Source organism: Echinops telfairi, unplaced genomic scaffold, assembly GCF_000313985.2.
Source record: "Echinops telfairi isolate 266 unplaced genomic scaffold, ASM31398v2 ScPeMD7_7468;HRSCAF=8506_0, whole genome shotgun sequence".
In the NCBI taxonomy this organism is placed as follows: domain Eukaryota; kingdom Metazoa; phylum Chordata; class Mammalia; order Afrosoricida; family Tenrecidae; genus Echinops; species Echinops telfairi.
The window spans coordinates 56,339,950-56,355,377 of NW_022111369.1; the positions used below are offsets into that span (position 1 = coordinate 56,339,950).

Here is a 15,428-nt window from a genome sequence, read left to right on the forward strand (position 1 = left end):
TAAGGACTGTGCCCAAGCAAGACTGTACCGTGGAGCAATGGCTGAGGACTGCACGGTACTCTCAAACAAACGGCGTTTAACTGAAAGAACTTCTATCTATACCTGTGACTTTGCACACATAAGAAGTAAGATGTGAAATTCTTACCTTGTGTCTGTTTCCTGTTCACAGCGTTATCAGCTTTATGTCGCTTCTAAAGTAAAGAACAACAACAAACAAATTAAAAAACCGTGACAAAGTGCATGAGTGTTAAACAAAAAAGCGCCCCCACGGGAAGAGAGAGTTCTTTCAACGTCTGTTGTGTGACGTGTTCTTCCGTTAGGTCCCTGTCAATTGGAGAAAGAAGCAGGTGGAGGTGAGATGGATCAGAGGGCACCTGGGAATTTTGAAACCCAGAGCCCAATCGAAAGCACCTTTGTACAGTTCTGCTGGAAACGCAGGTCATCTGCCCTGAGCACACACGCTGTCAGGTTTGGGGCCTTGGAGCCAATTTTGTCTCCTAGGGACCTGAGAGGGCAGACTGGAACTGTCCTGCCGGGGTTCCCAGGCTGTGATCTGTAGATAGCCATGTCTGCTGCTGGTGGTTTTGAGCTGCCAACCTTCCAGTTAGCAGCCCAGCACTTACCCAGTGCATCAGCAGAACTCCTACATTAGCATTCACTGCTATCGACCTGATTCTGACTTACGGCAACCCCGTAATGGTGGGGTAGACCTGTTCCAGGGAGTTTCTGAGAATGTAAATCTTTTATGGGAGAGACAGCCTTGTCTCCTCACCACTCTCCCTCAGAACTACTAGTAGATTTGAACCACTGACCTTGTAATTACTCACTGCCACCAAGACATACTGACCTATAATGACCCTGTGAGACAGAGTAGAACTGCCTTAGGAGTTTCTGAGACTGTAACATTATGAGAGTAGGAAGTCTCATCTTTCTTCCAAGAAGCAGTTGGTAATTTTGAACTGCTAATCTTGTGTTTAGCAATCCAATGCACAACCCACTCACACAGCACTATCCCACCACACCACCAGGGCTCATTAAATTAGCATAAAAAAACAAACACTTTCCACTGGCTGTATCTCAACTCATAAGGCTTCTAAGTGAAAAGATTGGGGAAATGATTCCTGCCACATCCATCGACAGCAGTGGTTCTCAATATTCCTAATGCTGCATCCCTTTAATACAGTTCCTCATGTTGTGGTGACCCCCTATGAAATTATTTTTGTTGCTACTTCATAATTATAATTTTGCTACTGTTATGAATTGGCCGACACTTGTGAAAGGGTTGTTCAGCCCCCCAAAGGGGTTGCAACTCACAGGTTGAGAACCACTGATCTACCAGAACAAGGTCAAATAGCTTGTCAGAGTAAAATACTACAACTTTCTAGAAGCAGCTGGTAGGTGTGAAACACCAAGCTTGAGGTTACTATGCAATGCTTACCGACAAGTAACAATTAGTATATTCCAAAACCAAAGCAAATGCACTGCCATTAAGTCACTTCCAGATCACAGTGATCTGACAGACAGAGGAGAATGACCCCTGTGGCTTTCCAAGGGATCACACTCTTGGCAGGCGCCAAAGCCTCATCTTCCTCCCTCCGAGTGGCTGGTGGCGGTCCAATGTGCAACCCACCGTGCCACCAGAGCTCTCAAATTAGGTAAGCTTAAAATATTAATGTATTAGAAATGTTGGAGCTGAAAGCTGATGTATCCTTCTCCTTCAATAAATTGCTGGAAAAGGAAGATTGCCCATGAGGATTATTTATAATCACTATCATTTAATGCCAGTAGAGAAAGAAAATGTGACAGCTTCCATAAAGATTGACGGCTTTGGAAACCCAAGAGGGCAGTCTGCCTCTGCCCCAAAGAGTTGTTTTTGCTCTGAGTTAGAATGGACTCGGCGACCATTAAATATTGGTACTGAAATCTTTAAGCTTCTTATGAAATTCATCATCTAATGAAGCTGAGTAGATTCCCTTTAATTTAATGACAAGCTGATGGCTATAAATGACTGGAACCAAAGACTGTCGCCCTATTTGCATACAACCTCTTCTGCCTACTGCTTTCCAACACCCTTACCCATGTAATCACAGGCCATACCATCCTCGCAAAACCACTTAAAACAATTACCCAGTAAACAGATCAATGATTCTAAGTCTGAGTGGGTGAGTCTGAGGAGTTACATAAGCCAACGTTTGGTAGCAGTGAGTAAGTAGTAAGCAGAAAGAGAAGGTCAGGGGCAAGGTGAGAATTTGAGTAGCAGAGGAAGCAACCTTCTGCACAGTTGAACTAACCCTTCTTCAGGGCTTACTTCTAAATGTAAGCATCAGATAGAACACATCGGATCCCATTAACGAGGCAGAAAGAGTGTCAGTAACAATGCCCAGAGGTTCTGTAAGAGGAAGTCCAAAGTCAGATGCAGCTGCACCTAACAGACTATGGAGTGGGATGGAACACAAGGAGAAACACGAGTTCCTGAGTTTTCCATTTGCAAAAAACATGCTTCAGAATAACAGTGAGGACATAAAAATGTCTCTCTCTGCAGGAGGGAAGTCCAGAGCGGTGGCTTAGCACTCCGCTGAGGCACAGCCACACACGAGCTTCAGCATAATAGCTGGTACTGTGAATTCTGCGGATCCAAACAGTCGGTCACAGAATGGCACAAAATTCAAATAAAGCATTCACAATGCCTCTGTGGTAAATGATTCTTGCCATATCCATCCAACAGAACACACTAGAATAGCTTCTTGGAGTAAAATGCTAATGACAATGTAATAATGTAGACATTTCAGAGCAAACTATTGCTTCTCCAAGCACAGTATATTTCTGTTGGTGAGTATTCATAAATAAATTTCTGCTAAATCTGTATCATCAGTAAAGAGCATTTTATAATTGAGGCAACTCTAAAATACTCTTGCTAGCTTGTTAACGAAGATCTTAACAAAATGAGGCAGTAACTCTGAATAAATTTTGTTCTAAAAATAAATTTAGATATTTGGGGACGAAAAGGGAAACTATTTCCAAAATCATGCACATGTGTGAGAGACAACAGTGAGACTTCTAGCTGAAGGACACAAATAAAAGCCAATTCGTTAAACATGCACTTCAAGTGGGAAATTTAATCTTAGTGAAACTCACGGAGAATCTGAACATTACTTTCCATTTCCAGAGAATTCTCAGACATGAGAATCTCTCTTTCCTCAACCTTCCTGTCAGAGAATAAATTAGGTTACTTGCTAGGAGACAACTGTGTTCAGTTTAAACAGAAGCTTCCACTAAAATAGAGTCTTCTTATGACTACAAAAAGAATTAATGATCTGATCTTTGTTTCTTTAAAAAACAAAACAGAAAAACTCATTGCAGGCTTGTCAATTTGGACTCACAGCAAGCCTCTAAAACAAAGCAGAACGGCCCCCAGGGCTTTCAAGACTCTGAATCTTTACCACGGCAGCCTGCCACCGCTTGCTCCACCTGAGTAGTTTTGAGATTCGAACCACTGACCTTTCAGTTGGCAACTAACCTCCTTTTCTAAGAGAGATTATTTTTGCCTTCTAAAATTTTGAATGGGTTAGAAAAGATAGACATTCTCTGAGTCCAACTACCTTGTAGTAAGTTACAATATTAAAGAATTTGTTTTTTATAAATAGAAAAATATTGTCGAGATCTAGTAAGTTATGTGACAATATCAGTCTTTGATTGCCAAAAAACAAACACTGCCATTGAGTAGATTCCATAGAGAGCCTGTATGACAGAGCAGAAGTGCCCCAGTGGGTTTCTGAGGCTGTAAACCTTCCCTGCTGTAGAAGCCTCACCTTTATCCTGCTGGAGCCACTGCTGGTTTCAAACGTGCAGGTTGTAAGCCAACAGGTAACCTACTGTGCTACCAGGGCTCCTGAGCTTTGATTGACAGTACTCTATCAGTAGATCCTTTAGGACACTAAGTATGCTATCGACCACTCCCAACTTCTGGAAGCCCCTCCCTCCTTTGCAGTTGTGGTTGTTAGGTGTCTTTGTGTACCCTTAACTAACACCACCCCCTCCCTGCCACCAGGGTCTTGTAGCCTGCAATCACTACTAGAGCACATCAGTAGGTCCAACCCTACTGTGTTGGTTACCAGACGGGCACTTAACCATTGTGCCATCTGGGCTCATCTTTGCCCTCCTAGGCAACTTCTTAGCACATCCCTGCCCAGATTTCCCACCTCTATCTTTTCCTCCTTTGCCAATTGTGTCAGGGGTTGACTGACTCTCCAGCCTTTTCCCCTTCTCACCGTACAGTCCCTTCCTAGCTCAACTCATCTGTACCTATGGCATCCCTTACAACTCATATTTAAATACATACCCGTGGAAAACTCTCGTCAGAGTTCCAGACAATTACATTGAGCTGCCTCCATTGAGCCTCTCCACGGCATCTCTAACTACGCCAAAAATCAACCTGTATCCCTAAACCCCAAGAAGGGGTCTTGGTCTTAGAGAATGAATCACAGATCACCTCCCTGCACAAAGTGGGCCCCCAGATGAATGGCAGACATCTAAACAGTGAGCTGCTCCGCAGGAGAAAGGCGAGGTTTTGTACTCCACAAAGAGCTGCAGTCTTAGAGACTCATAGCAGCAGTTCCCTCTCTCCTATTATAGGGTCACTGTATGGCAGAAGTGACTCAAGGCAGTGAGTTTACCTACCAGAAAAACTAAACCACCCCAAATACCAATGCTGGTGAGTACCCTGAGCACCAGGAACCCCCAGTCACTGCCAGTGGAATGGGTGCAGCCCATTTAGAAGACTCTCTGCCATTGTCTTAGGAACCAAACACAGTCTGATAAACAATGCAGCCATTGTGCTCCTGGAGACCTCCGTGAAGGGACTGAAAATCTATGCCTACATAAAGCCTGCATGTGAATGTTTATTGGTTTATTCACACATAACAAAAACTGGAAGCAACCAAGATGTCTTTCACTAAGTGAATCAACTGTGGTCCATCCATACAAGAGTGCTTAATTCAGTGATAAACAGAAGTGAGCTATTAAGCTATGAAAAGACACGGAGGGACCTAAACCATATTGCAAAGTGAAAGAAGCTAGCCTGAAAATGCTGCATGCTGTACGATGCCAACCACATGAGGGTGTCTAAAGGTACTGCTGTAAAACTCCTAGAAACATTCATTAAACAATATCAAAATATGAAGCTATGGTCCATTTTTATAGAAGCAGATGGTTTCTTCTTTCCACCACAGGCTGCCAAGTGGTTCAAACCACCAACCTTCCCATTTTCAGCCCAGTGATTTCCCCACTGTGCCTCGGGCTCCTTTCACACCACTAGCTTGATTCTCATGAAAATGGCAGAAAATAAGCAACAAGTGCTAGTGAGGATGTGGAAAACTGGATCCTTGGTGCTGATAGGAATGTAATACAGTTTAGCTGCTGTGGAAAACATATCGGTGCCTCGAAAGTTAAAACAAGAACTACAGCTAGGTCCAGAAATTCAACTCCTAGGTATAAACCCTAACGAACTACAACCTGGGACTCTAATGTTTAAATTTGTTCAGCGATACATGCCAATACATGCTACAACATGGTTGAAACGTGGTTTAATGTTTAAAACATGGTTGAAACATTAAACAAAGTGAAGTAATCAGGACACAAAAGAATCTCAAAATCCATTGTATATAATATGTAGAATAAATTAATACATAATGACAGAAAATAGATTAGAGATAACCAGAGGTTGGTCAGAGGAAAGACTGAGAAGCTATTGAGTCAGGCCACAGAATTTCTGTGTAAGGTGAAGAAAATGATTTGGATTTTATTGACCATGCAAAAGCATTCTACTGTGTGAACCAGAACAAACTATGGGTAACACTGCAAAGAATGGGAATTCCAGAACTCTAAATAGTGCTCATTCAGAACCTGTACCTATAACCCAAGGGGCAGTCACTGGAGTAGAGCATGGGGATAGCGTGTCATTTAAAATCAGGAAAGGTGTGCATCAGAGTTGTATCCTCTTGCTATATTTATTCAATCTGAATGCTGAGCAAATAATCTGAGAAGCTGGACTACATGAAGAAGAAGCAGGTATTCAGGCTTAAAGGAAGGCTTATTAACAACAGGTAACATGCAGCGGAGGACTTGCAGCACTTACTGATGAAGTTCAAAGACGACCACCTGCAGTGTGGATTACAACTCAGTGTAAGAAAATTTTAAAAATCCTGCTTCTTCTGCCTTCTGAAGAACCTCAGTTTTTAAAAATAAGTCATTTAATTAGGGGTTCTTACAGCTCTTATAATAATCCATGCATCAATTGTATCAATCACATTTGTGCATATGTTGCCATCATCATTTTCAAAGCATTTTCTTTCTATTTGAGCCCTTGGTGTCAGCTACTCTTTTCCCCTCCCTCTCCCACCCTGCCACCCTCATGAACCACTGATGAATTAGAAATAATTGTTATTTTCATATCTTACACTGTCTGCTGTCTCCCTTCACCCATGATTCTGTTGTTTGTCCCCCTAGGGGTGGGGTGTTATATGTTGATCATTGTGATCACTCCCTCCTTTCTTCCCCCACCTTCCCCCTAATGGTTATCACTACTCCCATTACTGCTCTGAGGCCTTTATCTGTCCTGGATTCTGTGTGTCGAGAGCTCTTATCTGTACCATTGTACATCCTCCAGTCTAGCTGGATTTTTAAGGTAGAACTGGGTCATGATAGTAGAGGGATGGAGGAGAGCGCATTAAAGAATTAGAGAAATACTGTGTTCCATCGGTGCTATACTGCACCATGGCTGACTCCTTCCTTCCTTGTGACCCTTCTGTGAGGGGATAAATAATTATAGACTATATAATTATCTACAGATGGGCTTTGGGTTTCCAAAGCTTTGGGTTTCTGACCCCCCCTTGTTCACATCGATATGACTGTTTTGGGTCTTCTGATGCCTGATATCTGATCCTGTCAATGCCTGGTGATCACACAGGCTGGTGTGCTTCTTCCATGTGGCTTTTTGCTTCCCTCCTAGATGGCTGCTTATTTAACTTCAAGCCTTTAAGACCCTTGATCAGTGGTTCTCAACCTTCCTAATGCTGCGACCCTTTAATACAGTTCTTCATGTTGTGGTGACCCCCCCAACCATAAAATTATTTTTGTTACTACTTCATAACTGTAATTTTGCTACTGTTATGAATCGGGTGATGTCTGTGAAAGGGTCATTTGACCCCCAAAGGGTCATGACCCACAGGTTGACAATTGCTGCCCTATATGCTATATCTTCTAATAGCCAGGCACCTTCAGCTTTCTTCACCACATTAACTTATGCATCCATTTTTTCCTTGGCAATCATGTCAGGAAGGTAAGCACCACAGAATGCCAGGTTATTAGAACAAAGAGATCTTGTGTTGAGGGAAGACTTGAGTAGATGCCTAATGTCCACCTGGTACCTTAATATTTAATCTATAAATATATGTACATAGACCTATATCCTTATCATTATATATTATTATATTTATATATATGCATACCTATATTTATATCTCTATAAATGTCTTTTGCCTCCTACTTCTTTCCTCCCTCTCCTTTTACTTTCCTCCTGTGCCACTATCATGTTTGACTTCCATTGGGCTCTTGGTAGTTCCTCTCAGCTACATTATACTTGCTCAAACCCCACCAAGAATTCTACACCCTCCTCACCATCAATTTTAGACCACTTGTCATTCCCCTGTCCAGAGTTTGGTGTATCCCCACTCCCTTTCCTCCGCCTCCTCCTCTCCCATGTACATCCCAAACTGTTGGGACTGTGAAAATAGGTATATGGAACACTGATGTGGATCTTGGTCAGTTTTGTCATCCCACTGGGATTTAAATGAGCCATCCTGAGAGCAAATGTAGGACCTCACAACCACCCACAAAGAAGAGCGAGGAATGGTGATCCGTGTGTCAAAATTTCTCAGTACAAGAGAAAGACCCGTGAGACGAGAGAGAGTGAGCGACAACAAGAAAGAGTGGCAGAGAAGCAGCAGCAGAAAGGCAGAACCAGGGGCCTAGGAGGGCCAGACCTGTGCACTTTCTAGGCCACAAATGGAGAAAGCTGATGCTGGTAGAGCCGGGTGCCATAAGGCACTGAATCAAGGGAACGATTTGCCAATCCACAGAGCTAGAGCTCTGTGCCCTGAGGACATGACTTACTGGCAGAGTGGGTTGTCTTTGGGTTTAGATCATCACAGTTAAAAGAACTCTATAAAAGTTGCCTAAGCAGGGTACAGGCTAAATGGTCATAAGGCCGGGAGTGCCTGCTGCAGAGAGCTTGTTCTGATCAAAGAACTATTTGCTACTTCATTCACGGACCTGAATTGTAACCTGCAGCTTCTTTCGTAAACCGCACAACTGTGGGAAAAAAATAAATCCTCACAATTTGATTCCTGGAAAAAGACTGAAGTTGCCATGCATTTCATTTTACTTGGATCCATATCCAAGGGTCATGGAAGCAAGAGTCAAGGCATCAAGGCATCTGGTTTTAACGTGTTAAACAGCCAAGGTTTCACTTTAAGGACAAAGGCGCACCTGATCCCAAACAAAATAACCCCCCTGCCATCGGGTAAAACCAGACTCACAGAGAGCTTGATTGATAGAGCAGCATCACTCGTTAGGTTTCGGGGGCAGCAATTCCTTAAGGGGCCAGAAAGCCTTATCTTTCTCTTGCGGCAGTGCTGGGGGTTTCCAACTACTGACCCCACAGTTAGCTGTCCCACTTGTCAGTGTCGAGCAGTAAGATGTCACTTTGATCCAAGCCATGCTGTTTTGAAGCAGCACATATGCAAGGGAAAGTTGGACAAGAAGGCTACAATTCAAACGGCTGCATCTGAATCACGGTGTTGGCAGAGAATGGTGAACATGCCACGGACCCTCAGAACAAACCAGTCTGTCTTGAATGAAGCACAGCTAGGACGCTCCTCAGTAGGGAGGATGGCGAGACTTGGTCTCAAGTACTTTGGACATGTTATCCGAAGAGACCAGTCCCTGAGAAAGAACATCAGGCTCGATAAAGTTGAGGGTCAGTGAAAAAGTGGAAGATGCTCAACACAGCAGCCCAGTAGCTGCACCAACAGGCTCGCACTTAACAGTTGTGAGGACGGCACCGGAGTGGGCAGTGTTTTGTTTTGTCTGCTGTATGTAGGGCCACCCAGTTGGCAGTACCCTACTACAATTGCATACCTGTGAGTTGCTAAGATGGCCAGTTTGGTTACATATATTTTACCACAATAAAATAACCAAAGAAAACACTAACCAGTACTACATGTGGTAAATATCTGGTGCCCAATGAGCATGAGGTTAAACAGAGAAAGCAGAAAGAGGCCAAATAGCAGAGGCAGAGCCACAGTAAAAACCAATCCCTATGTCCACAGCGCTCCTTAGAGGCAAGAGGCGAGACTTCACCCTATATACTTTGGCCATGTTGTCAGGAGAGACCAGTCCCTGGAGAAAAACATTATGTTTGGAAAAGTGGAGGGGCAGCAAAAAAGAGGAAGAGCCTCCAGGAGAGATGGACGCAGGGGCTGCGACAATGGGCTCAGGCAGAGGAACACGAGGAGGGCACAGGACCAGGCAGTGTTTCCTTCTGTTGTGCCCAGATCACTACGGATCAGAACCATCTCCATGGCACCTACCAACAACGTGGATCGTCAAAGCCAACCACAATAGGAAGGATGGTGAGCCCATGTGGGCAACATGGTGACAGGAGTTCCAAAATTCTCAGCTCATGATAGCCATCAAATATCACTTCCAATAAGAGGACTATGTTGTTCTACACACACATCTGCCGTGTGTATTCAGACACTTCGAAGCTTTGGGGCAGACGATCTACAGGGTCAGCACACTCCTTTATTTGAAGTTATGGGTTAGGTCTCCTTAAGGAGATCACAGTTTAATTCTCTGCAGGAATAATACTAATGTTTGGGAAACTTTAAATTGGAGCTTCCTTGACAATGTCTCAGGCTCTCATCAGCTGGCCAGCTGACATTTGTAAGGCGAGGCAGACCGTTGGCAACAAGTAAAGAAGTATTTAAAGAAGACAGAAAGAAAAGTGCTGCCTTCCTCGACAAAGGTTAGCTGAAACTTCTCCTTTTCCTCCCCTCTACCACAGAAAGGCAAAAATAGCTAGCATGCTGTTACTCTCGTTGAAGAAGCCATAAAGCGGAAAGGAAACAGAGCGGCCACGGTAAGATGAGAAGAACACAACACGGTAAAAAAGGATGGCATTTGAATTTTCTAGAATGGAAAAGTATTTTAAAGAGCCTTTATATTTATAACTTGAAGTTTACGTCATGCCACTTAATTGGAAGTAATGTTCAAAGGTCGCTTCCTCTTCGAAGCAATTAGTATATTCTAATTAACTTATTTCATTACTAAACTACAAATGTAAGAGAACATCATAACAGGCCCTCTGCAAAATATTAATTTGTAGACATCAAGAGGACTTAACTCCAGGAAAGGGGGAATATTTTACATATTTGTATGTTGAATGAGCGTTTTTAAACAGACTGGTGAAAGAGTCCTAGTGGCACAGCCAGGTACAGTGGACTGCTAACTAGAGGGTAGACAGTTCAAACCCACTAGCGACTCCGTGGGAAACAGATGAGGCTCTCTGCTCCTGTATAGATTTACTGAAACCCTCTAAGCTAGGCGCTAGAGCTGAAAATGTCATGCAACCCCACAGGCCTTGGGGTTTACTTAGAGTTCAGTGAAAAGAAGGCAGTGGGGTTAGGGCACACCAAGAATTAAATGGTTTAAGAAACTAATAGTTTAAAACATATGTAAAACAGTTACATTTGTTTGACAAAAAATAAATACTCACAATATCTTCTATTATCTCTTTGATAGCTGCCACCACTAAAATAAATAAAAGAGGAACCAGCGTCGTATAACGGCCTGTAGGTGACACATCAGGTATTTGCTATTTGAAGGAAGAAGGAAGAAAAAGAAAAAAAAAAAACCAGATAAATCGGGTGAAAACTACAAAGTTTATAACAGATTTATAAACAATAAAGTCTTAATGTCTCAAAATATTCCTCATCAATTTTTGCCAAATGAGGTAGTGTGAGGCAATTTGGTATTATTGAATAAAGAGCTGGAAGTACGAGCTAATTAGCTTCATAGTAAGCAGTAGTGTATAGGGTTCATACCAATATATACCTATAGGGGACTGAATCAATCAATGATAGTATATCCATATAGTAAAATGCTACAGTCATTAAAAATGACATTTTAAGAAAACAGCAAATAACATGGGAAAATATCCAAATGCTACTACACAAATAACACAGACTATAAAGTACATTACATGATCCCATTTTGGTAATATCAATCAATGGTCCATGGATAGGAGAATGAAAAGAAAAATCAGAAGGAATACATACTTACAGTTTGATTGTAGCTCTATCAGAGGGGTGTGGAATAAAACCCTTTTTTTCCCCTTGATACTTTGCTGAACGTTCTAATTCTTTTTACAGTGGATACAAGCAGATGACCAGGCCTTTCCCCCCCAGTGCTAATGAGAGGATTAGAATGGTCACCCCTTCAGTTAGCAGCCCAGAGTGAGCTGCCACGTCCAGGGATGGACTTTTTAATAAAGTACAGCATTGTTCCTGGTGGCAATGGACACAAAACTGAAGGAAAGCACATGCTTTAGATCAGTGACACATTCCAAAGTCTAGAATACTTTCACCACTACTAAAATGAAGAAATTACATTTTAAGAAAAAGTCTCATCCCTATTCACCACCAAAATGGAATGGTCTCACATGCATAGGCCATTTAAAGCAGGCCACAGGATGGTAGTGGGATTCAGACACTGCTTGGGGCAGGAGCTGGAAACAGCCACCACCACCAGGTTCTGTCCCTGTCCTGGATCCTCATTGGCAGAGCCTGGCCACACATGGGCTTCACTAAGACCTGAACATCTGTCGTTGAACTAAGGCTTCTATGAGGTGACTTTACCTGAAGCAGCGCGATAAAGAGAAAAAATGAATTAGCGGCTCTTCTGAACTGAGAGTAGAGAAACCGTGGCAGGAATGTGATAATGTTGTATTTTGCAGTGCTGGAAAAGATTAAACAAAAATTAGCATAAAATGTAATAGCACCACCCTGAGTACACCCACATTTACAAAGTTCTATTATCACTATGTCAAAAATTGGAGGCGTAGTTTCACCCTCTCTTTAAAATTGATAAATCATCCTCCAGGGTCATTAGCCTAAATGACAAATAGTGAAAGAGTTGATTAAATAGTAAAGATGGACTCCTCTTACAAATTTTATTTTCTGTGGAATATCTCTAGCCCTCTTTGGACTATACTGCTTAAGGTTACAAAGAAAACAGTTTTAGCTAAGAGAGCATATAAAATGTTAATAGAAAAAGATTGCGAAAAACAATAATAAAATCCAGCAGGTGAGCAGGTCCCAAACCAAAAATCTCACTGCCATCGATCCAATGCTGACTCAGAGTGAGCTTGGAGGACCCAGTAGAAGTGGCCGTGTGGATCTTTGTGGACACAGACCGTCTCGTCTTTCTCCTACAGAGGAGCTGTAGTCTGCAACTGCTGACCTTGCCTTTGGCAGCCCACCGTGAACCCACTCTGCCACCAGGGCTCCTTGTGAGCCCCGAAGACTATAAACAAGGTAAACGTGCCTTCCCTGGGGTTCTGCCTGAATTTTCCTTATGAACTCTTGACGACTTGGCTAGGATTCTACACCAAACACCCCAGACACGGCAACGGCCAGGGAAAGATGATCACTGTTTACGTTTTAGAAACATCCAGACCTTACTCTTGTTGATCAGAGAGAACATTCAAGGAGACACGTGTGCTATTCCTCACACCAATAAGTGGTCCTATAGAGGGTGACGCTGTACATATTGATTTCACATTTCTCAAATCTGGGAACTCCGCCACCGGGGGAAAACTGTGCTGATGCTGGGGTGTTCGCTTGGTCCTAAGGGTCGCATGGTGCTAGAGTGCCTATTGCGGACCTAGATCCTTTTACACTGCTTCCGGAATGACAACGAAGCACTGAGCGGATTCCCACGCACCTCCCATCTCTAGCATGACAGCACATCTCGCAACTATCAAAACTCCAAATTAAACTCACTGCGATCAGGCTGATGCCAACTCACAGCGACCCAAAAGGGCAAGGTTGAACTGCCCTCCTGTGAGTTTCCAAAACAACTCTGTCTGGGAGTAGAAAGGCCACCTTTCTCCCAAGGAGAGACTGGTGGTTACCAGCTGCTGACCTCGTGGTGAGGCCCAACTAGTAGCCACTAGGTCACCAGGGCTCCCTTCCCCAATTATTAAAAGCCACTCATCTGAGGACTATTTACCCCCAAGGAGTTCTCCATGGAATTGTAAAGAGCTCCCCTCAAATGTGAAATCCTATTAACATCATCCTCGTAACAGGGTTAAGACGGCCGTTGCCCATTGTGAAGACACTGCATTGGAATTAGTGGAGGAGGGCTGCTGATTCTTTCAGTCTTCCTCGCTTTCTTAGTCTTACTGCATCTCATGTGCAGGAGAGAAACAGCCTACGTACACTGGTACCCATGGGCTCTCAAAGCAGTCACGAGTTTAACTGAAAGCTCTTTGCAAGCATTTCCATTTCCCCTACACGGGGGAGATTGTCCAATTGCATTGTTTGTTGTGACGCCTGGTCCCATAGTCTCTTTAGAGTCCTACCTGACATGATTATTGCAGAATCTTGTCAGCTGGGGCTGGTTGATGAATATAGTCCTCACTTCATCCTGGTCAGCTAGCGAGGTCTTCTCCGACACATCATCAGTCTTCTCGTAACCTTAGGAAGGGACAGGCTTTATTTGGTAAGAACAGTTTCACTCGGTTATCCACTCACAGCATCTCAGAGCTAGGAGTCCAGAATCTGAACATCTATTGACAACCACTTGCTTCTGTTACAATAAAACCGGAAAATCTTCACATCTAGCACATCGGCAGGATTTGAAAGATGGCATGGCGTAACTTGTCACACAAAATGTACTCCATTTTCAAAAACAGTGATAGGATGTTCAACTTACAACCACTTGTCACATAAAATGATGTCCAAAAGTAACAAAGAAATTTTAAGCTAGTTTTCATTATGGTTTTTGACAAGAAAGAATGAGGCAGAGGTCATCTGAAATGAATTAAAAAACTTGAACATACATATTTAATGCTTTCTCTGTTTTTGCCATTTTTCGGGTTGAGTTTTTCCGATGTGGGGGTTGGATGCAGAAAGCAAAACAAAGGTAAATATTAAGATTTAACTAGACCACCAGGAAAGGGCTGTCATGCATTATAATCACCCAATCGTTCCTCAAATGAGAATGTATGTCAACCAACAAACTGTTGAGTTTTTAACCATCATTAGGTCATCCCCCCTCCCCGTGGCAATACAACAGAGGCTGGGGCTTTCAATCAAGTAACACCTTGTTGCAATGTTGATATAAAACACTTTTTGAATATGAGAGTCCATACAAGTTCTAAAAGACTAAGAGTACAGAGGAAACCTTTTCAATGGTTTACGTGACGATTCGTGAGAATTCAATGAAATTGGATCTCAGAAGTTGCCTTCCTCTCCAAGCAGTGCATCTCGAATAGCTGTTTCTCCTTCATGCAGAACCCGAACCAATCCCACTGCCCTGAACTCAACCCTGACTCCCAGAGAGAGCCCACAGGACAGGATACAGCTGCCAGCTCGTCCCAAAGTTGTAACCTTTATGAAAACAGGCCATCATGGTTTTCTCCGGGGGAGCAGGTGGTGGCTTTGAACCACAAACCTTTCTGCTAGCAGCGCAGTACTTATCCGTGGAGCCACTTGTTTTCTACTCAGCCAGCGCCAACTTCTCAGCACCTAGTCTGCCTGGGAATCTCCCAGGATACCTGAAGTCAGTGACCCTTCTCGGCTCACCCCTCCACTAAAAAGCACTCACCTGGAGATCTGGCTACCGTCTGTGGGTGAGCGCGCCTCCCCTTCCAAGAGTGGGAACCCCCAGAGGCAGGAGGGGCTGTGCTACTCATCTGCTCATCTGCCCAACACCAGCACCAGCACCCGCAGACAAACTCGCTGTGTACTTACTGACTAACTAATTCCAAGTGGCAAGGGAGTGGCGGTTGGGTTTTTTTGTTGTTTAGGGCAAGCAGACGTGTCTCCACCCACTGATAAGGACGCTCAGAACAGCCACGTGCTGGTAATAACCTCTAGAAGAAAGGTATGACTCTGGGTTTGGGTGACTGCCTGAAACCAACAGGCCCTTGGGGCCCTAACAAAAGTGGGCCCAGGAAGAAAGACCCTGGGGGTGGGGGTAGAAGGGGCTGGTGGTTACAAACGACCTAAGGCAGGCGATGGAACATAGATACAGCAGCTTTATGCTGGGCAGGACAGGATGACCAAAGGCACACGGGTCCAGGT

General features: G+C 43.6%; 1 protein-coding gene across 1 annotated transcript in view; it reads right to left on the minus strand.

The window, feature by feature from the left end:
• Positions 1-13,992, minus strand: part of ATP8A1 (ATPase phospholipid transporting 8A1) — a 222,369-nt gene extending 208,377 nt beyond the window's left edge. Inside the window, exons 1-5 of the mRNA XM_030888552.2 lie at positions 13,959-13,992; positions 13,703-13,817; positions 11,976-12,075; positions 10,835-10,933; positions 146-191 (exon numbers count right to left, since the gene is read on the minus strand). Of these exons, the coding sequence (XP_030744412.1) occupies positions 146-191; positions 10,835-10,933; positions 11,976-12,075; positions 13,703-13,817; positions 13,959-13,992 (394 nt within the window). The remainder of the gene's footprint in view (positions 1-145; positions 192-10,834; positions 10,934-11,975; positions 12,076-13,702; positions 13,818-13,958) is intronic.
• Positions 13,993-15,428: the final 1,436 nt, after the last annotated feature.